The sequence below is a fragment of the Chanos chanos genome, chromosome 9 (genome assembly GCF_902362185.1).
Source record: "Chanos chanos chromosome 9, fChaCha1.1, whole genome shotgun sequence".
Lineage (NCBI taxonomy): Eukaryota > Metazoa > Chordata > Actinopteri > Gonorynchiformes > Chanidae > Chanos > Chanos chanos.
In genome coordinates, this window is record NC_044503.1 from 31,059,040 (window position 1) to 31,081,700 (window position 22,661).

The 22,661-nt window shown below is 43.9% G+C and overlaps 1 protein-coding gene across 1 annotated transcript; it reads right to left on the bottom strand.

The window, feature by feature from the left end:
• Positions 1-16,478: 16,478 nt before the first annotated feature.
• LOC115821626 (guanylate-binding protein 1-like) lies at positions 16,479-22,449 on the bottom strand. Its single transcript, XM_030785432.1, has 10 exons — positions 22,260-22,449; positions 21,883-22,010; positions 21,495-21,604; positions 20,646-20,836; positions 20,247-20,489; positions 19,765-20,048; positions 19,231-19,443; positions 18,860-18,962; positions 18,290-18,483; positions 16,479-16,697 (listed from the first exon to the last, which is right to left on the bottom strand). Exons 1-10 carry the CDS (start codon positions 22,447-22,449, stop codon positions 16,479-16,481), a joined length of 1,875 nt encoding a protein of 624 aa, XP_030641292.1.
• Positions 22,450-22,661: the final 212 nt, after the last annotated feature.

Here is a 22,661-nt window from a genome sequence, read left to right on the forward strand (position 1 = left end):
CTTTAGGTCCATGGGCGCGGGGCTAATAGTAAAACCTACACCACAAACGAAACACAGGGAAGCGGCTTTTAGCTTTTACGCCTCACACAAGTGGAACAATCTCCCAGAACACCTCGGAAGTGTCCCAACAATAAACACTTTTAAATCTAGACTAAAAACATTTTTGTTCTCCTGTGCCTATGGGTGGTGTGATGCTTGCATTTTATCTCTACAATCATCAAAATTCCAACTATTGTCAATTTTAAGTTTGTTCTGCTTTGACTTGCTTTGCCATTATTTATTTAGTCATTTATTTTTATCACTTATTATTACTCTTATTAATGTTTCATGTTTTATGTGATTTTATTTTATTTTAGTTATCTTATTTCTTCTTCTTCTTCTTCTTCTTCTTCTTCTTCCTAGGGCAGAGGGGGCTGCGGACAAAGGGCTTAACTTGTGAGACATGAAATGTGGGGTGGATATGACTGAGAGTGGAGGGCAGTCTCAGTCTCACAGCAACAGGGCTGATCGCCTTGGCGATGGGGAAGGTGCCAATGAAACGAGGAGCCAACTTGTGGGAATCCACCCTCAGGGGAATGTCGCAGGTGGAAAGCCACACTCGCTGACCTTGACGATAGCGTGGAGCTGTGCTGCAATGACGATCAGCATGTAGTTTTATCCTGGCTGCCCAATTAAGCAGGGCCTTCCGGGGACGCCTCCAGGTCCATAGACACCTCCGGATGAATGCCTGTGCTAAAGGGGGCTGCCAGGGTACTGAAATTGCGAATGAAGCGGCGATAAAAATTGGCAAATCCTAAATCTTCACTCATCTCCCTCCCTTATGCGGACCAAATGGTAGGCATTACGGAGATCAAGTTTGGAGAAGACTGTGGCACCTTGCAGCAGTTCAAGAGCGGATGACATCAGGGGAAGCAGGTAGCGGTTCTTCACAGTGACTTCATTGAGGCATCTGTAATCTATACAGGGACAGAGAGAACCATCCTTCTTGGCGACAAAGGCGAACCCCGCTCCAGCTGGGGAAGAAGAAGGGTGAATTATGACAGCTGCTAGGGAGTCCTGTATGTACCTGTTCATGGCTTCTGTCTCTGGTGGCGACAGGGAGCACAAACGACCTGTGGGTGGTGAAGTCCCCAGAAGGAGCTCTATGACGCAATTATAAGGACAGTGAGGCGGCAGAGAAGTGGCTCATGCTTTACTAAACACCATGCTGAGGTCTCGATATTCAGGAGGAACTGAGGACAGGTCAGGGGGCTCCTCTGAGACGAGGGAACAGGGGTTGAAGGACCCTGAGCAGCACGGAGACAGTGATTCAAACAGAAGGAGCTCCATTCTAAAACCTTAATATGGGACCAGTCAATGAGTGAATCAAATGAAATACAGTGTTCTCCCAGTGATTGCCAGAAATGACAAGCTTCACCGGAGCTGTTGTGTGAGTGATCCGAGCAAGCCTTACTCCCGTTAGTGCATTGGCCTCCACTGGGGACTGCAGTGGAGTGGAAGGGATGCCGAGTCGGGTGGCCAGACCTGCATTCATAAAAGTTCCCCTCTGCCCCAGAGTCGATGAGCACTGAAATAATGTGTCTATGGCTGTCAGTGACAAGCTAAGCTGGCAACAGAGTACGTGTGGCAGGAGATTGAGAAAGAGGAGTATTGCTCACCTGTAATCCTCTGTTCATAGGTGAGTGTTGGCTTTTACTGGACAGGTGGACACAAAGTGGCTGGATTCTCAGCAACTCTCTGGCGGCCTCTCTCCCATGCTGGGAACGATCAAAGACCCGCCTCATCACAAAACGCCTGGTAGCTGTTACAGAATGGAGCCCGAGTCTCCCACACTGCCGTTCCCCACTCTCTTGCTCGACAAGACAGCAAAGTGATGATATATGCAATCCGGGCTCGATCAGTGGGAAAGGTGGTGGGCTGGAGTTCGAAAACCAGAGAGCAGTGTGAGAGGAAGGACCTGCAGGTTCCTGGTTCGCCGTTGTATGACTCAGGTGGTGGTAGACGGGGCTCTCGGGCCAGATGAACTGGAAGGGTCTGCTGGGTGGTTAGTTGGGGGGTGAATGACGTTACTGGTGGTGAATGGCTGGACTTCAGTGCCAGCTGGATCTGCTGTAATTGGGAAGCCATGCTGGTCAAAGTGACAGGGAAGGCCTCCATTGATTGGTTTATGTTGGCCAAATGGCCCTCATGTCTTCCCAACATTTCACTCTGTCCCATAAGTGCATTGGCCTCCACTGGGGAGAGCCTTTTGAAGCTGGCTGGGGTCTGCTGAGCCCATTATGGTCAGTTCGTATTGTCAGGGAAAACTTAGGACTCAGTTGCAGACTCACCAATGAATGAATTAAAGATGTTTATTGTGCCAGGCAACAGTCTTTCAATACACTTGACAGAAAGTGGAATCCAAAAAACAAGCAGAGGTCATAACACAGAGCAGTCAGAGGCAGGCGAACAATCCAAAACAGAAGACAAAGGCAAATTCCAGGGACAGGCAGAGGGTTCAAAAACAGGTGCAGGGCAAGACAGGAAGACAGAGGAAGCAAAATCCAACAGGCAAAAATAGTCAAAAAACAGGCAGAGGTCAAACACAGAAGGCAGTCAGAATAATAGAAGGCTAGTACGACACACTGGGGAGAGCAGTACTGTAGGTACAATTGCAATCCTAACACAAGGACACCAAAAGATGTAGGTGTGATAGGATTAATAAATCAGTCTCATATAATTTACTAACCATTAATTTGGGTGTTCAATATTTTGTTAATTAAACAACTAAGATTAATGGGATAAGCTAGCTGTAACACTGTGCCACAGTCTTAGAGAGCATTGCAGTACTAATGTATTACAATTACACTACTAAACCCATAACACTCATGAACAACCAGGTTGATGAAGGTAATTGGGAGTACTTTGATGGCAGAGGTTGGCATTCAGTGAATACTGTGGCAGAAACAGACAGGACAACAGTTTATTTCAAATATATGTAACAGACGGGACTACGTCTGCCTAGCAGGGGTAACAAATACCTAAACTCTCTGGATGGGTGGAGTGCAAAAGGATCTTTGTCCCTGCTCCCCACACCAATTCGCCTCGTGCTCTGCCCTGCCAAATGGGATGGATGGAATAGCTGGGGCTCCAGGATTTGTCTGAGTCACGGTGTTAACCTGAAGTGTGTAGCCTGGGTCAAGTGCAAAAGGTGGTGTGTGTGTGTGTGTGTGAGTGTAACTTACCGAGAACTCCCCTCGCTAAAACACCCTGTAGTCAGAGGGAAATGCCCCTACTCCAGAGAAGTTAGTCTCTCTCTCTTACTATTAAGATAGCAAACTCACTCTTCCACTGCCAGAATGGGCTGTAACACAGTATTAAATTTGTTTACAACAATAGTTATAATTCCCCTCGTTTCAACCACAAATGTAATTTCCTATTTGGCCTCAACACCGGGTTGTTGGAAACATACAAAAAAAAAAAAAGAAAATAGAGGTCCAGTTTCAAATTAACTCAAAATCACAAACCACAACTTCATTCAGGAAAATAAACAAATGCCAAAAGAAATTTCACTTGGTTCAAAATAGAACAACAAAAAAACGTCCCTTGCACATCTCAATACTTGTGTGTCAGAAATGTCTGCATGTTTGTTTCGTCTCCCAGGTGAATATTCCCCCTTTAAATTTCAACTTCTCAGGCATTAATAACCCTGTTTCCCAGTATGCAAACGATTGTAAAACAAACAATTCAAAGGCATTTTAACAAGCCCTGCGATCCCGGTGCATGTTTGCCAATCCTCCATACAGACTCAAAGGTCGAACACAATAACTCGGATCAATCTTTAAACCTCAATATTACGTGAGTCCGAACGTCGCGCTGTAATTAGTGAAAAGAGTCCTTTACAGTTCTGGAATTCAGTTCAGTTAGAGGTGGTAATGCTCTCGGATCATGTGGCAAACAAAAACAGCAGTCCTTTCAAACAACGAGCTGTCCACACTGCGTTATGGCTATTAAACGTACGCAATTCCTTCTCCAAGAGTTTGCTTAACATTCAATCAAATGACTTGTCTAAATGTCACCTGAACTTCCCTCGTAAGTCGCGGAGGCCGTCAAGGCGTCTCTGGTTGGCAGGGAGATGCTGACCTGGGTCCCGAAGTAGCAGGGAAAACCTAATGGAGTAGCGCCCCAAACTTGGCCGATTCCGTCTCCACTCTCTGTCTGCTCGAATCGGACCGTCCGTATCTCCCGTTCACCTATCCACTGAACTATTTTGACTCCACCGCACTTACTCAAAAACTTAAACGAAACGACACTGTTCTCGCAACTTTCGTAAACCAAAATGCTAAACTATGCACACGAACTGAGTCTTCACTTCTCCGCCATTTTCTCTTCTCTCTCGCAATTCTCCAATCACCCGCCCTTCTTCCGTCTTCTTGAACAGTGATTGGCTGTTAATAAATCACTTCCCTTTTGCCTAATCCGTCACATATACTATTTATTAACATAATCAATACTACTTGGCAAACTAATACTGCTATGGTACAATAAATAATCAGCAGCAAATAGAATGATCAAAGGGTAAATGGTAATATAATGGTGATGAGTCTATGTACAAGTATTCAGTGTATGGCTGAATGAGTGTTAGACCAGAGATACGTGTGTGTGTGTGTGTGTGTGTGTGAGTGTGAGAGAGAGAGAGAGAGAGAGAGAGAGCGTGCGCGTATGTGGGCGTGTGCCCAGCTGCGCACTGAAGAGAGAGGGAGGAGTTCTTTGGAGAGAGGCTGTGCGCAGGAGCACAGAAAAGAGGAGGAGGAGCAAGGGAGAGAGGCTGTGCGCAGGCGCGCAGGCAAGAGGTATGCGTGGTATGAGGGTGTAGTGCGCAAGCGTGTGTGCTAGGCCCCAACTAGAGTGGGGATGGGCAATGAGAAGCGGATGTGTGTGAGAGACGAAGAATCTCTAACTTGAGAGCTAGTCTCAAGTGAGCAGGCCCTAAACTCAACAACTCTACCCAACCCTTAAGTCACACCGCAATCCCAGTGTTGGAGGTGTGCAATCAGAGAAAGGGAGTTAGAGAGAGAGAGAATGGATGCCAGATCTATCCTTCATTAGTTGTAACCAAAACAAAACAACAAACGGCTAAAAACTGCATTGTACATGAGATACAGTGTGTACATTTAAATCATAAAATAATTCATATAACAACACTTCCTTCACGTTAACTGCATATAATCTTAATACTAAAGTGTGCCCAGATGCCAGCCTTACTTTGAATAGTTCATTGCGCGGCAACCGAAGGTGCGTCTTTAGTGACCTGAAGAGCAGTGTGATTCGCAGGTCCAGGGAGAAGTTCCTTTTCTTGTCGCTTGAAGATCTTCAGGACTCGGTGGCTCGTACGATGATCTTGAAGGGTTCTTGATTTAGATAATCGAGGTTTAAAGAAATAAAAAGGGATCCGGCCGCCTTTTCTTCGGTCGAATACTGTGTGTGTTACTGTGTGCGCCGGTGGAAGTTAAAGTTGCAACTGCGCGAGAGAAAGTACATTAAACTTTGGCTGTACAAATATCTCGCTTCATTGTTACTTTGTTCTTTTCTTCAGCAGAGAAACGGTGACTCTTTATCCCGATAGGATCACTTGCTCGAGAGATCAAATACCAGTGAGTAACGGAGTCTCTCTATGCAGGCAGGAACACCCGCTAGGGACACCCACTGCTAGCGAGCTGCTGCTAGAGCGAGCCGCTGCTAGGGAGTTGTAGAATTGAAGAGCTGGAAAGAGAAAGAGTTTGGAATTTTCCGCGGTTTTATGGCGAAAATTGCATCATCACTGTGTCTGGTATCTGGCTCCATTGCTGCATCCAATACCGTTACAGTGAAATCTGAGAAGATGGGTTCAGATTACCCATGCGGTCAAGCAGGGAATTATGGGTAATATGTTCTACGGGCCTGACGACCCCTACAGTACGAACTGACAAACAAAGGGTATAACAGGCAGGGTTTAAATAGACAGACTAATACAATTCCAACAAGAGACAGGTGAGCACAACAACACAATAAGTGAGGGGCGGGGCCAGAGCACATGGAAAACCACAATAAACAAAAGCACATGACAAAGAAACAAAAACAAATGACAGCTAACACCAGATATGACCGAAATGGTTTCTGCATCAGCCATACTTAGAAAGGGCCTAATTTTAGCAATGTTGCAGAGGTGATAAAAGGCAGTTTTGGTTGTGTTCTTGATATGAGTGACTAGCGAGAGACTAGAGACAAAAATCACATCAAGGTTCTTCGCTGAAGAGTTTTGAGAGATGATGCAGTTGTCAAAATTTAGGGTAAGATCACTAAAAAGATGCTAATGTGTAGGAGGACCACTGACCAGCATTTCAGTCTTGCCTGCATTAAGCATCAGGAAATTTGAAGACATCCAACCCTTAATAGCACAAAGACACACCTCAAGGTTAGCCAATTCAGAACTGTCATTGTGCTGGGTAGGTAAGAAATCGTCAGCATAACAATGGAAGTTAATGTTGTAACTATGAATAATGTCACCCAAAGGGAGCATGTAAATAGAGAATGGAAGAGGGATAAGGACTGATCCCTGAGGAACACCATAGTTAAGCTCACGGTATTCAGAGGTCACATTATTGTAGTGGACATACCGCTTTCTCTCAGAGAGAAAAGATTTAAACCAAGACAGAGCCAGGCCATGAATGCCAATTTGATTTTCCAGGCGCTTTAACAATATAGCGTGATCAACCGTGTCAAATGCTGCTCTCAGATCCAGCAGAATAAGAATATAAGTAACACCAACATCCATGGCTAATCAAAGATCATTAGTTACTCTAGAAAGTGTGGTTTCAGTAGAGTGAAAACACATGAAGCCTGTCTGAAACATTTCATACAGACTGTTGGAGGACACCCCTCCTGGAATTGCAACCTTATCGTGGTGGAGGGGTTTGTGAGTCCCTGTGATCCTGGGAGCTGTGCTGCCTGGAGCATCTAGCTCCTGGTAGGGTCACCCAAGGCAGAGAGGTCCCAGGTGAGGGGCCAGACAAAAAGCGATTCAGAAGAGCCCTTATGATCAGCACACACGAAGATACAGGCACCTCGCCCGGAATAGGGAGACCGGGGCCACCTCCTGGAGCCAGGCCTGGAAGGGGGGCTCGTCGGTGAGCGCCTGGTGGCTGGACCTGCCACGGGGTCCGGCCGGGCTCAGCCCGAACGAGCAACGTGGGGCTGCCCTCTCGTGGGCCCACCACCTGCGAGGGGAGAAATAGGGGCCGGGTGCGATGCCACACGGGTGGCAGGATGGGGCGAGGGCCCCAGCGGACTGGACTTACGGTGCAGAAACTGGCTTTTGGTACGTGGAATGTCACCTCTCTGGGGGGGAAGGAGCCGGAACTTGGGCGGGAGGTGGAGCGATACCAACTAGATATAGTTGGGCTCACTTCTACGCACAGTCTTGGCTCTGGAACCAAACTCCTGGATGGGGGCTGGACTCTGTCCTTCTCTGGAGTTGCCTGGGGCAAGAGGCGGCGGGCAGGTGTGGGGTTACTTGTTAGCCCCCGACTGAGCGCCGCCGTGGTGGGGATGGAGAGGACTGATGCATTGATTTAAAGAGTGTAAAAGTCATAATGTAACAAAGAGCATGCAATAATAGAGCACAATCTTCCCTCTAGTTTCAACTCATTGTTTTAGTGTAGCTTTTGCCAATGTCAGCATCATCTGGAGCTCTACAGCAGATCTGTCTCCTGAAGATGCTAAAAAAGGCAGCCGACAAAGCCGGACTTTCCTGTTCTAATTGGTTCATACAGCAGGATCCGAATAGGATCAATGAGCAGTTTCAGTAAGCACAGTACTTTCAACATCTTGGCTTTACTGATGATAATGTAAGTAGAGGCATAATTAGGACTTAAAAAGGGTTCCAGGGTAGGATTGAAGATTACAGTTATGTACGGTTCTTGCTGTGGTTAATTGTTGCAGATTTAGGATAAGGAACTGCTCCATTGGAAAAGAAAGAAAAAAGTCTGAATCAGTGGTTATGGTTGTCCTTATTTGCATGTTTAACTTGGAGTAGCTTGTTCATACATCCACTCATCCACCTAAAGAAATATAGCAATGACTGGCATTGGAATACTGGCACATAAACAGTGTAGTGGCCATTATCTTCCAGCTGGGCATTCTGGATGGTTAGAGAAAACTTGTCACCCTCATTTCTCTCTCCACCAGGACATGTTATACTCCTTATCTTCTGACAATAAACAGTCACCCTTCTTCCACTGTGCTGAGGCTACACTTCAAAAAAAGACATCTCCTCCAATGAGCGCCTCTTTGTTTGAAACTGATCTTGTCACTGTCGGGAGCAAAAATGCGTTCTTCAGGCATGTATTATTCTTTTCATTGCAACAATAACAAAATGTAAGGATTCTACATAGCACAATGCTTCTCTGATATGCATGCTACCTGCTAGTTCTTTTTTTATCCTATAAACCAAATGATTCATCAATGACCATAACAAGGAACATAAAAGCCGCAGGTGGTTTTCACATTTGATGTAATTCAGTTGTTATAAGTAGACTCAAAACAGTCTGACTCTTTGGAGTGTGTATGAATGCAGACCCCACTGAAACAAACTGAATGCACAGCACATTTGGAGAGTGTGTGAATACAGTTCATTTAGAGATGGTTTTGTTGTTCACTTGACTTTTCCAGCACAAAGCGTTCCTTGTCAATACCAGGAAGGGTGACCTTTTTAAAATCTTCTACAGGGTGTTCTTAGCAAAAGCTCATCCTCTGTTTTCCACACCCTCCCTCTTTCTCACTGTCTCATTCTCTATATCTGTTTCTCTCTAACTTTCTCAATGTTTCCTTAAAAGGTTATGAATGATATTGTAAGACCAGGGAGTTCTTCTTTTTAGTAAGGCAGTGTTAATACAAAGAGAAGGTTATTTTTCTTTGGGTTTACCTTATGTCATATTTCAGAGAGGATAATTTAAAGAGGACTGTATGTGAAAACACCCTTAGATGGCTCATGTGCCTCAACTGAATAAACCCATGATGCCACTGATCTCTTTTTATCTGTGGACTTAATATGATATTACTTTCTGCAACAACAAGAACAAGAACAGCAACAACAAAAGCATGACAAATCTACTTACTCTTAAGTTTTCTCCTATACTGAAACAAAACAACAAGACTTACTGTTGAAAGCCATTGAAGTCTGCATTGATCTGCTGCTCAGTTTCTGAGGTCTATCTCTCACACAGTCTCTTCCCTTAAAGATACTGAGTATATCTGACTTTCACTTTCTCTCCTCTTATGTCTTTGTGTTTCTGAGGTATGTGGATGAGCACAACAATTTTTGTAAAAGGTTTGTCTCTGGGAACTAAAATTTCTGATTGATTTTGTTATTCTAGGACAGTGTGGATAACCAGTGTGAGCAACCATCCTACTGGGTGTGACATAACTACAGCCCTACCCAAATACACTCAATACAGCTAATAAAGGTTCTGAGGGGAAGCAACGTTAAAAGCAGGTAAAACAATTGTGCCTCTGACTTGGTTGTATCCACATGGAACACTGACAATTTTTACAGGTAGGAAGCTGGAAGGGGATTGACATCCTGTCACTGCAGCAGTGACTCCAGCTGGTTGGGGTGTTGGTTAGTGATAGACAGACAGCATGGTGTGAACCTCTGTATGTGTTACAGACATGGCTAAATTGAGAGGAAAGTGGCTAAAATGCAAAAGGTATCCCTCATAAAAAGACGCAGACAATGGGCCTCATTCACCAATATCTTCCTAATTTTTTTCTTAAATTTGTTCTTGAGAAAGGTCCTAAGAAAAAGTCTACATCAGATTCATGACGTGTTCTTAAACTACAGAACTGTTCGCACCTTTGCTCTTAAAATGATGAGTCACATTGTCTTTGTAAATCGAAAGCACAGACCCCAGTGGTTCCTAATTAGCATCGGTGAACATCCATCAATCCTAATAAAAGGGCATGCGACTGTAGGGCAGTGTGAAGACAGAGAAATCACTGACAGAAATTGGAAAAAAAAAAAAAAAAAAAAAAAAAAAGTTGAGAGAGACGTGGAAAAATGCAAAACAAAAATCCAAAAACGGTGGAGCACCGGACTGTAAACATCAGAAAAACTTTAATAGTTCTGAACTGGAGGTACTGCTTCAGGAAGTGAATAGCAAATGAGATGGAATATTTAGTAGTATTAGTACTGAGTGTAACCTAAAACAACAACAACAAAAAACGATGCATAGGATGCAATTTCTCATTCAGTGAACGCTGTATCAGGAGAGGAGCGCAGAACTGATGAGGTAAAAAAAAAATGGTTTGATCTCAAATCTGAGACCAAAAAATATAGCAAACGTGACCAGTGGAGATGGTGACCAGTGGAGGGGGGAAGAAGGCCCAGAATTATCAGATTTGGACCTGCGTACCGAGGATACTACTGGAGAGACGGCACTGTCCAGTGTACCATCGACTGAACATTTGGACACAAATCTGTGCCCCATGTCAGCGGTCTCATCTGCTGGTCTACGTCCCATCTCACAGTCAGAAGGTTAGCTGGTTTTTCAGAATTAATACAATGCAATGGTACATTTTATCTGAAAGCTGTAGTTGTAAAACCATGGAACACGTGACACAACACATAAATGCCAGCGTATATATTTTTGTGCATAAGTGTTCTCTTCTTCAACATGTCCATGTGTTTCAAAAGTGTTACCCAAGTGCTTGGTTTGTATTCAAAATGTAAACATTTGCTTTTGCAGTATATTCCACAGATTGCATAATTGAACCCCCTCCCCCCAAAATAAAAGGTCACTACAATTGTTTGATTTTTATTATATATTTTCAGATGAGCACCCGCTGAGGACACCCCCCTCTGAGGTGATACCTGGCACCTCGCAGCCAGGAACCTCCTGCAGCATTTCCTCCATGCGTGCTCCTCGGTCCCGTTCAATTGCCCCATGTGTGATCTCCGACGCGGTCCTGGACAACCAAGAGCGAATTGCCGATATGCTTACACAGATACCCTCAGCACTGGCCACAATCTCAGAGACACTTTGAACTTTCTACAAGTCTAAAAAAAATAAAAGATATGCACTGAAACCTGTTTAGTGTTTTAACTGATGTGTTTCTTTCTTGAGATTAACTGAAAGCTATACATAATAACAGTAGGTCACATTTTAAAGCCTTTATTTACAAGTGATCACATAATTGCTGTCAAACTTGGACAGCAAGTCTGTCATCTGGTCCCACAGGTGTGTCAGGGCACACATCCTTTTGTTGTCATGGTGGCTCAGGGGGAAGTGGTACACCACATTTCATGGCCGTGTTGTGCAAGACACAGCAGGCCATGCTTAACCTGCAAACCTAAAACGATGGAAAGATAGGCTCTCTAAGATAGGTTCCACTGCCCAGCGCCATGGCCGACATCAAGCCCGCTCCAGTGCCTGCTCCCAAATCCGCTCCAGTGCCTGCTCCCGAGTCTGCTCCAGTGCCTGCTCCCCAGTCCGCGCTGGTGCCAGCACCCATGCCTGCTCCCCGGTCCGCACCAGTGCCTGAGGATGGTGCCTGGGCCGTTGCCTGCTCCACGGTCTGTGACTGCTCCTCCCTCTGCTTCAGCTCCAGTCACCTTGGAGGCCCCTCCTATGGCTCTAGCTCTTGCTCTAGTCGCTTTGGAGGCTTCTCCTTTGGCTGTTGTCTCTTCTCCAGTAGCCTCGGAGGCTCCTCCTTTGGCTCCAGTTCCCTCTCCCGTCGCCTCCCTCGGCTCCTCCCTCAGCTCCCTATCCTGCTCCAGTCACCTCGGAGGCCCCTCATTCTGCTCCTTTCACCTCAGATGCTCTGCCCTCGGCTCCTGTCCATGATTTGCTCCAGTTGCCTCGGAGGCCCCTCCTTCTGCTTCTGTCCCTGCGCCAGTCGTCTTGGAGGCTCCTTCCTCGGCTCTTGTTCATGCTCCAGTCGCCTCGGAGGCTCCTCCCTTGGCTCCTGCTCTTGTCACCTTGGCGGCTCCTCTTTCGGCTCCTGTTCCTGCTCCAGTCACCTTGGAGGCTCAGCCCTTGGCTCCAGTCAGCTCGGAGGTCCCTCCTTTGGCTCCTGATCCTACTCCAGTTGCCTCAGAGGCTCCTACTTCAGCTCCTGATCCTGCTCTAGTCACCTTGGAGGCTCCGCCCTTGGCTCCTGTCACTTCAGGGAGTCCCTCCTTTGGCTCCAGCTCCCATTTCTGTTGCCTGGGAAGCTCCTCCTTTGGCTCTTATCCCCATTCCAGTCTTTTCGACCATCCCTCCTTCGGTTCCAGCTCCAGTCACATTGGAGGCTCTGCCCTCAGCTCCTATACTTGCTCCAATTGCCTTGGAGGCTCGGCCTTTGCCTCTATCCCCATCACCTGGAGGGCTCCACCTCCAGAACGTCTCGATCCTTTGAACCCGCCGTCATCCACCCCACCTCCAGAGCCTCCTGACCCTCTGGACCCACCTTTGTCTGCTCCACCTCTAGAGCCTCCAGACTTCCCAACCCTGGTCCGCCCTGGTGTCCGTTTTCCTCCCCCAAATCTCCTGGTTCTCCTGGTTTCCTGTGTCCCTGGTTTTTTTTTCCCTAGTGTTTGTGCCCTGTGTGGATTACTGTCACACTGTCACACCCTGTCCCTTTCTGTCCCTCTCATTCCCTCCTTGTTTCTCTAGGTCCTCATGTGTTTCCCCCGCTCTCTAGTGGTACGTCCTGGTTCCTTGGTTCGCTGCTGTTTTGAGTTATGTTGGTTTAGCCCCTTTAAGTTCATTCACTCCACCTTTGTAGTCAGTTTCCTTCATTTAGCTGAGTATTTATACTCTGTGGTTTTCCCTGTTTCTTTGTCTTGCATTGTTTGGTATGAACCACACGTCACGTTCTAGTGCCCTCTGTTTCACTGAAACCTGGCTCAGCAAATCCATCCCAGACAGCGGATTACATCTGTCGGGTTTCCATCTATACCAAGCAGATGACGTAATGGAGCTATCAGGGAAAACGAAAGGCTGTGGAATTTGCTTCTACATCAACGCAGATTGGTGCAAAGATCTGTGCTAAGCAAATACTGCAGCCCGAACTTGGAGACATTGCTCCTAAACTGCAAGCCTTTTTATTCTCTGCGTGAGTTTTCCTCATTCATCTTAGTTGGTGTTTACATGCCACCTCAGGCCAGCGCGAATGATGCATTGCAAACCCTGGCTGAACAGATAACGAGCTTGGAACAAAAATATGTGGACTCGCTCTTCATAATCCTTTGGGACTTCAACAGAGCGAAATTAAACCATGAACTACAAAGATATAGTCAGCATATTAATTGTCCCACCAGGGATAATAACACAATTCTTAAAGATGCATATCGTTCTGTACCTCGGGCGGCTTTGGGGCACTCTGATCACTGCTTGGTTAATCTCATTCCAACCTACAGGCAGAAACCAAAATCTGCAAAGCCTGTGGTCAAAACCGTGAAGAAATGGACCCACGAGGCAAATCAGGAACTGCAAGACTGTATTGACTGTACTGATTGGAGTGATTTTGAAGATGCAACTCACAACCTGGATGAACTGACTGACACTGTGACATCTTACATCAGCTTTTGTGAAGACTTGTGTGTGCCAACCAAAGCCGTCTGTACATACAACAATAACAAGCCATGGTTCTCAGCCAAACTTGCACAGCTTCGTCAGGCCAAGGCAGAAGCCCACCGAAGTGGGGATAGAGCCCCTCACAAGCAGGCCAGAAACCTACTGACAGAAGAGATCAGAGTGGCTAAAAGAAGCAACACTGAAAAGCTGAAAAATAGGTTTTCAGCCATCAGCCCTGCATCAGCGTGAACTGGCATGCGAGACATCACAAACTACAGAAGACCATTTACCCCTGCTGAGGCAAACAAAGACCTGGCCGACAACCTGAATGCCTTCTACTGCAGGTTTGAGAGGGACAAATTCACAGCCCCCACAAACTCCAGCTCAACGACAATAGCCCCCATCACACCTCTGGCAACCCCCCTAGCCTCACTCCCTGATACTCAAGCTGCACTCAAGTATATGAGGAGGATGTGAGCCTGCTCTTCCTGAGACGGGAAAGCACCAGGTCCAGACAGTGTCTCTCCATCCTGTCTAAAAGCCTGTGCTGACCATCTGGCTCCAATCTTCACACGGATCTTCAACAGATCCCTGGAGCTGTGTTAAGTCCCCTCCTGCTTCAAACACTCTACCATCATCCCAGTCCCGAAGAAACCATCTATCAAAGAACTGAATGACTACAGGCCGGTAGCTCTGATGTCTGTGGTCATGACGTCCTTTGAACGACTGGTGTTGGCCCACCTGAAGAACGTCACAGGACCCCTGCTGGACCCCCTGCAATTTGCCTGCCGGGCAAACAGGTCAGTGGATGACACAGTCAAAAGGGGACTGCACTACATCCTGCAACATCTTGACTGCCCAGAGACATAGGCAAGGATCCAAGATGGTGATGAGTCTGCATATTGGCAGGAGGTTGAATGGCTAGTGCTCTGGTGCAGCCTGAACAACTTTGAGCCGAACACGCTAAAGACTGTGGAGATAATAATGGACTTTAGGAGACACCCCTCAGCACTGCTCCCCCTCACAATATCCAACAGCCCAGTGTCAAATGTGGAGAACTTCAGGTTTCTGAGTACTACCATTTCCCGAGACCTGAAGTGGGAGACCAACATCAACTCCATCCTCAAAAGGCCCAGCAGAGGATATACTTTCTGCGGCAATTGAGGAACTTTGGTCTGCCACAGGAGCTGTTGAGGCAGTTCTACACTGCAGTCATCGAATCTGTCCTGTGCACATCCATCACGGTCTGGTTCGATGCAGCCACAAAACAGAATAGAAGCAGACTGCAGCGAACAGTGACGACTTGGTGCTCCCCTGCCCATCCTCCAGGACTTGTACTCTTCAAGAACCAGGAAACGGGCAGAGGAAATCAATACAGATTGCTCTCACCCGTGACATGACCTCTTTCAACCCCTCTCTTCTGGTAGGCGCTACAGAACCCTGTGTACCAAGACTACCAGACACAGGAGCAGTTTCTTCCCCCATGCCATCACCCTCATGAACAACTGACAAGCAGTATGACCTGCTACGCATCACTTCTCCTGTTCTACAGACTATTATTATACCCTGCTCACATCTACAATCACCTACGATTACCTACTGTACAATAATCTTACTTCCATTCTCATCCCCATATGTGATGCACATTACTTCTTTTGTTTTGTTTTGTCTTGTTTTGTTTTGTTTCATTTGCACTGCCCTCATACATATGCACATTACCATTGTACATGTACATTCTGTTACTTAATGCACATTACTGTTGTTTGCACTACCCACATATGTGACGCACATTACTATTGTTGTTTGCACTTCCACACCCACTTTATGTATACTGATGTCTCATATTGTCTGTATATTGCTTGTATATTGTGTACTCTGGTCTGTAAATAACATGTCTTTGTCTGTATATGCCTGTAGTACTAGAGAGACGCCATCGGCTGGAACCAAATTCCTTGTGTGTGTTAACATACTTGGCCAATAAATCTGATTCTGATTCAATAACTAGGTCATTAGAAATGTCGTTTTATTAGAGAAAGACATATATGAAGTTGTTCCTTTCACAAGTTGAGAATTAACACAACGGGTAACTACTCTTTCTTCTTCATTACCCTGATTTGATACCCTTGTCTTTTTGTATTTTCCCGCCATTTCCCTTTGCCTTTTTTCCTTGGGACTCAAATGACTTTGTTTTCTAATTTATTTGCATTTTAAGTTTATTTTGCTTTTAAGGATAATGCATTGTACTTTCAAACCATGTTTTACACAAATTTAGAAAAAGTTAGAAAAGAGAAAGTGGAAATTTGAAAATTTGAATAGAACATTTAGTGTGTTCCAGAAAACATAATTGAAGCATCTGGCTAGTGTCTAATTTCACGGAAACATTTAAATATTTTTTTTTTTTATATAAAAACAAAATACAGTAATGCTGCTCTCAAAATATCCCTAATGACAGCTGCACAATAAAATGTTAATATTATATGAATGTTTGAGTGTTAATATGGTCTTATTCTCACAAAAGTAGTTTCATTTATGTGCTCACAAACCCAGAATTAAATAGTCAAGGAATAGGACATAGAGAGTAGCTAGCATGTGCTACACACGGAAGCAAATCAATAACAGAGTGTTCAATGATAAAAGTCAAGAAGTTAGTGCATTGATATGCTAACTCTCATTAAAGATATAATTAAAAAAAAAGAAAGATGATCCAGTTTGACAATGTTAAATACTGTGCAACATATTATTTAAGCTTTGATTTAAAAGGACTTAAACAAGCGCAACGTCTAATTCACTAATTATGAAATAGCAGTGACCAACTCATACACTCTATCTGTGAAAAATCTGAATCCTCAACAATATCTGTACTTTAGATGTAGAAGAATCAATGTATAAGTTTTGTCGCCTTTACAGTAATAACTCAGCGATGGCACGCAGAGCCATTCCTCCTATTTGTCCAATGCCGGGTAAAATTGAGACAGCTGCCCCCATTCCTTTCAGCATCATCTTCATTATAGGTGACCAAGATACTTTCCAATTTTTCTTCTTCTCTTTCAGGCTGTCAATTTCCTTCTGCATTTTCTCTGCTCTGTCTTTAAATCCCTGCTCAAGCAGGTGTTCCTGCTCCTGAAACAGGACAAAGAGAAATACATGAAAGGATGTAGAGGTCAGTCCAAGTCACAATCCTGTGCCCACTGCACCAGAAGGAATAAATTAATGAATCAGATATAGTTTAGCAATAGAACTTCCAAAGTCTTCTTGACTCTATATTTAAATTGGTATGTTACTTTTCCTAAATATCTGTATTTTTGACAACTACCCTGTTTGAAATTCAAAAACTGCAACAGAAAACATTAGTGCTTTTCCTGCTACTACCAAATGTGTCAATCAGCATCGGTATCCAAGCATGAACTGTGCTCCACCTCCCCTGTGAATCCACTGGAAACTTGCTGATACTAAGTGAACTGATGTCTCTCTTTTCATTCCACAAATATTTGAACTGAGTTACACACCATTAGCTTTCTGGGGAATGAAGAGTATTTGTGTTATAACCAATTTATGATGTAAAGGTTAAATAGGTAAGCAACCTCAGGGACAATGACATTCATAATCATTCTATGAGAGAACAATACTATGCAATGGCAGGATGCAGACAGTGTGAAGCCCATCCAGCAATAGAGACAGAGCATAACTGGATGTGCATAAGTGTAACAGTGGGAGCTGACATTGATTTAAAGTGGAAGATTATGGTACTGGTGTCTGGTGTTCATTGTCTCTTTATATCTATATACATAAGTTTATAGTAGTGATTTTCCCATGTCATCTAGACATTTTGTTTTGTCTTCATATATTTATTATCAAGGTCATGATTTGCACCGCCCCCATCATTTCACAAATAAAGCAAATATCCTCAGATGTGAAATTTATATTACAGAACAAACACGATAAAATTTTAGTTTGTGCAGCAATTTAAGTCTAAGCAGAAAAGCATAATAGATGTACAAACTAGTCATGATGTCTTGCAAAAAACTTTAAGAAAGCCAGTTCCTTTCTAGCAATTTTTTTTTATGCATTTTTGGAGATATGTTTTTTCATTGCATGGATAATGCAAATTAAATCAGCCATCTTGGGATCAGCTGTTTTCTTGATCTGTAATATGTAAAAAAAGTTTCAGTCAGATTTGAATTACCCTCACTAATAGTTAGCACCACTGAATGAAAGAACTCAAAGCAACAATAAACCTGGGCAAACCTCTATTTTTTCATCTTTAATGTCTGCAAAGAATGTTTTGCTGGACTTGCCGACTGTACAGGAAAAACAGAGTTTACATCTGTAATTGAACTATATGGACCATAACACCAATAAATAAATCAAAACAAAGCAGACCTCACACCTTAGAATCAGGGGGCTGGTTTCCTGATGGATAATTAGCCAAGTCCAGTTCTGGATTGTGAACTCTGTCTCAAATCTAGGATCATATTATAAACTATGAATTAAGCCAGGGCTAGCCTTATTCTTTCTGAGAAAAATACCCTGGTAGGTTGGGTGCTTAAAATGCATAAGGAAAAATCCAAAACATTTGATTCTGAAAATTGAATACTGATTCCAAATGACTCAGGTAATACCCTTGATTTAGTGTTCAGTACTTGATCTTACCAAGTCTAGTGTGCAGCATTTAATTCTTCAGTAAGTATATAGCTTTGAGCCCTTCATTTTACCTTCAGTTTGGCATTCAGCACTCGTTCAAGCTCTTGCTTGGCAATCTCTCTTTCTTTCTCCAACTTCTTCAGCAGCTGTTCAACATTCTCATCGTGGGTTCTCTGCTGATCCTTGTTCTGCTGTTCCTTGATCCTCTTCTGCTCTTGCTCAGCCCTTCGCTGCTGCTCATCTACCACAGTTTTCAACCTCACCCCTACAAGGAAAGATAAACATGCACAGGTTTGAACAAACACAGATATCCATTACTCTGAGTCTGTGAGAGCATCAATGAATCAATGTTAACTGTGAATCTAAAGAAAGACTAAACATGGGAAAAGGTACAGTATAAAGGCAGGAAACAGTAAAAGGTAAAGATGGAGTGAGAGTGTTAATAGTTAAGGCAGGTGAAGACCAAAAGTGATTGAAAAAGTGTAATATTGGATGAATGGAAATAGAGAGGGCAAAGGTACAAGTTGGGCAGTTGTACAGAGAGGAGCTAAGGGAAAGCGAATCTAAAGTGATGTATGGGAACTTTGAGTATAGAGTTTGGTGTGGAGAAATGTCAGGTTTGGGACACTGTGAAGTTTTACTTTCAGTCTCCTGCTGGGATTCTGTGAGAGACTTGTCTGCTGCCAGAATGATATGTCCAATCTGCTCCTTGTCACTCAGGTACTCATTGAGCACCTCCTCACTCTGTATGAAAACACAGGCAAATGATCAAAATGCCCCTTTGCCTACATTAACTCCCTTAGTACTCTACAATATCTCACAGTAACTGTGTGTGTGTGTGTGTGTGTGTGTGTGTGTGTGTAATCAGTCATGAAAGGTATTTAAAGAAGTATTCAAAGTTTTTTTTTTTTTTTTTTATATTGTTTGCAAGAAGTTAGACTTTGGTGTGGTGAAAACATAATGGTAACAGTCTACACCCTGATATATATGTATATATGACATGTGTGCTCACCATGAGTCCATGGCCTTTCTCTGATCTGTACTGCTCAGTCGCTTTCTCCAGGGCACAGCGGTATTCTGTGTAGCCCCCAGGCTGCATGTAGTACCCATTCTTCAGTTCTGTCTCCAGTGAGGAAAACACACGAGATATGGCAGACTTGCTCATTTTGCGAGATGCCTCCACATTATCTCTACAGTACTCCTCATAGACACTCTGCATTTTCCCCTGAACAGAGACAGAAGGTCAGAGAGAGAGAGAGAAGGAGAGATTTGGAGATTACTCCTAGGGCTGGGCTGGATGTCACATGATTAGTGAATTAGTGGGATTCGAAGTCAGTTATACTTTAAAAATAAGGCAACAAAAAGAGATTGTAAAAGAGACAATGATTTTAAAAACTATTTTTAATGATTTAGATTAATATATTTATCTGTAGATATTTCTTAACTACCAACTACCTTACTTAGGTTTTTCTGCTTAAGTGATTTATTTGTGTGATGTTTATTAATTTCTTTACTTGGCTCAGATTTGCTTGTTTTCTAACAGTACCATTAGCTCAAACTGGTGTTCCTGTTCAGCGTCATTGAAAGAGCCATTGATGAAGATTTCAACTGCTTCTCTTTGTATATTTGTATGGATTTCAGACAGGTCTTCCTGTGTTTCTGTGGGAAGTGGGAAGGCTTTCTGCTTCATCTTAGTCTGATAAAAATTCAGGGCTTCAGTTACTGCACGTTTATTCTGAGTTTGTGACAGTGACTCAACAGCGTTGTCCAGACAGGGAACGTGACCACTGCTGATTGCTTCAACATATGTCTCTGCCAAGGTCCCTAACACTGCAAAAGAGATAAAATATTATATTTATATCAACCACAACAGAGGGAGTGGCTTTAACTTTATACTGAGTTCAGCAGTGCGGGACAAGTTCAGTTTGTAAAACCAAAAACAATACAGGGGATATTCAATTTAATCTATCAGTAGCTGGTATTCAGTTTAGTCTAACGTTCATAGTGGTGACTAATGGTGAAACTCACTTCTGCCAGTCAGTCCAAGGCCTTCTCGCATGGTCTTCGCTTGAACATTTGTGAGGATGTAGCTGCAGAAATCCTGCACTTGCGTCACAAATTTAGGGTCAAGGTCTGAGTCTGTTAACTGCTCCATCTGCTTCATTTTCTCCCCACTCGCTGGACGCTCAAACACAAAGCATTTGCGAGGAGAAAAGAACTGACGCAGGCAGTGCCGGGGCAGGTTGTATTGTTCAATCTTCTTGGACGACCCTTTAGAAAAAACGACAAAGCAAGGTAGTTACAAATACACAACAAAACAGTTTTAGAGACTAACTAGGACAAACAGAGCTTTTTGTGATCTGTTCTTTCAGGTATTTTCAGTGAAAACTTCCCTGTTGTTTGTTTTTTCTACAGCATAAGAATTACCTGGCTTGAGCTTCAAAGCATTGTCCAAGTATTGGTCTGCAGTGATGGGTTGACCGTCCAGCTCGAGTTTCAAAGTAAAGTCTCGAACTGTCCAAACGAACGATGGGAAGAACGACATAAATTCTGTGGACTGGTCATCATTTCTTGATCCTGACTTTACCTTTATGCGCTCAGTAAGTTCAGTGACATAGCTACACGGAGCAGTATTCAGGAACCCTAACCCTTCTGACAAACCTAAGGATGCAATGGTAAATGGAGGCCCAGCCTCAAACGACACAATGTTAACAATCATTACAGTAACAACAGTGGTCCAACAAATGCTGCTGCTCAACCTCTGCTGTTTTGGTATTAAGAAGGTTGAGGGCTTGTACATGTGTCCTCCAATTTGTGTAAGGTCAGCAACCACTGTTTTCACTCGCCAGGTTACAAGCATCTTCATGGGAATGTAGTGCATTAAGAGGCTCAAGCTATTCCTCAGAATACAGCTGTGCGGGTGTCCTATTGGCTGGGACACTTGAGCCAGTCAGCTGGGAGAGAGAGGGTGAGAACTTGTCTGGCCTCCCATAACATGGCAAATTAAGTTGCTACCTATGCTTAACCCAATTAGTGTTAACACCAGCATGCATACTGAACGCCTGCGTGTCTGAGACCATTCTGAAGTAAACAGCTCTTAATACTGAATCCACTGTCTCATCTCCTCCAGGTTCTTCAGTCTTTGCCTTGTTGGTTTTTCTATCATGGTGGAAAGTGGAAAAGTGGATTTTTGAACTACCTGATCTGTGTGTGTGTGTGTGTGTGTGTGTGTGTGTGTCTCTCTATCTCTGTGTCTTTCTGTCCATTAAAGGATACTGCAGTTTCTCCAGGGCATCATTGTTGATGGTTTGCATACTATTGTAGACCAGAGTGCTACTGAGTAAAACAGCCAGGCAGAAGATCCAGGTGTCATGTTTTGTGTCCCCCTGAGACAGGACAAAACAGATCACTATAAATTATTATATCACATTAGATCCACGCACTTTGATACCACCTCACTATCATGCTCAGGGACAGTAACCAGTCAGCTAAGATAACAATAACAGCAAAGTCACGTGGCCAACCAAAACAACAAGGGGTCATTGAACAACGGCCTATCAGAAACTGGGTACAGGGTTTTTTTAGATTGTGTATAATAGTGCTATGGACCCTGCTTTAAATTTGGGTATAGATCGTGTTGTCATGGCAACACTGCAGTTGTCACCTTTTCCACATCTCCCAGTCCTTCAGTATCCAGCAGCACTAGGGTGTGTCCTTCTTTAGTGGGGTGAGGCACACACCACATCCAGATGCCTTTGGTCTTAGACTCTATGGTAGCTCCCAAGGCAAAGCCTACAATGATGATAGAAATGGTGGTCTATCAATTTTTATGAGTTTAATAACAAAATGCGGAAAATATTTTAGTAGGAAATACTGATGTAAAGTTGACATTCATCAGGTCATCACACATATTTCCATTAGCATATTACATTTGGATGTGCCAAAATATGATTAAATACCATTTCAGGCACCGGCTAAACTGATGTAACATTAACACTAAGTGGAATAAGCAGATGTTAAATAAGCAGTAGGTTCACTGACCAACATTTTTTCCAGCCAGTCTGTTCATAAGGAAGGATTTTCCAGTGCGGTAGAGCCCAACTATGGCCACTACCACCACAGGCTGTGTGATTTCCTCCAGAATCTCCAGTGCCTCTTTCCTGACACACATGCACCCACTCTCATCATTGTCAATCAGACAGATGGGCTCTGGCATCTTCACTGTGGCCATCTGATCAATAAACCAACATTATACATCACAATACTATATAAGATATCACTCAACTTATCACAACACTGTATAACACATCGCTGTTTATTTCACATACTGGCTTATCCATCTGTACTGTGGTCCTGATGTTCGCCATCTGAAAGACATAACAAGAAATGCCATTATACTTCACAATAGCATGTATGTAGTATGACATTCAGTATGTCACTGTA

What these genes read in the sequence shown, in the direction of transcription:
- LOC115821626 (XM_030785432.1), bottom strand. Translation starts at nt 22,449, where the DNA reads ATGGCCACAGTGAAGATGCCAGAGCCCATCTGTCTGATTGACAATGAT. An exon ending in CCTTGGACTGACTGGCAGAA is followed by an intron (nt 20,049 to 20,246) that starts GTGAGTTTCACC and finishes TCTCTTTTGCAG; the next exon opens with TGTTAGGGACCTTGGCAGAG. An exon ending in TGCTGAATGCCAAACTGAAG is followed by an intron (nt 16,698 to 18,289) that starts GTAAAATGAAGG and finishes GTCCTGTTTCAG; the next exon opens with GAGCAGGAACACCTGCTTGA.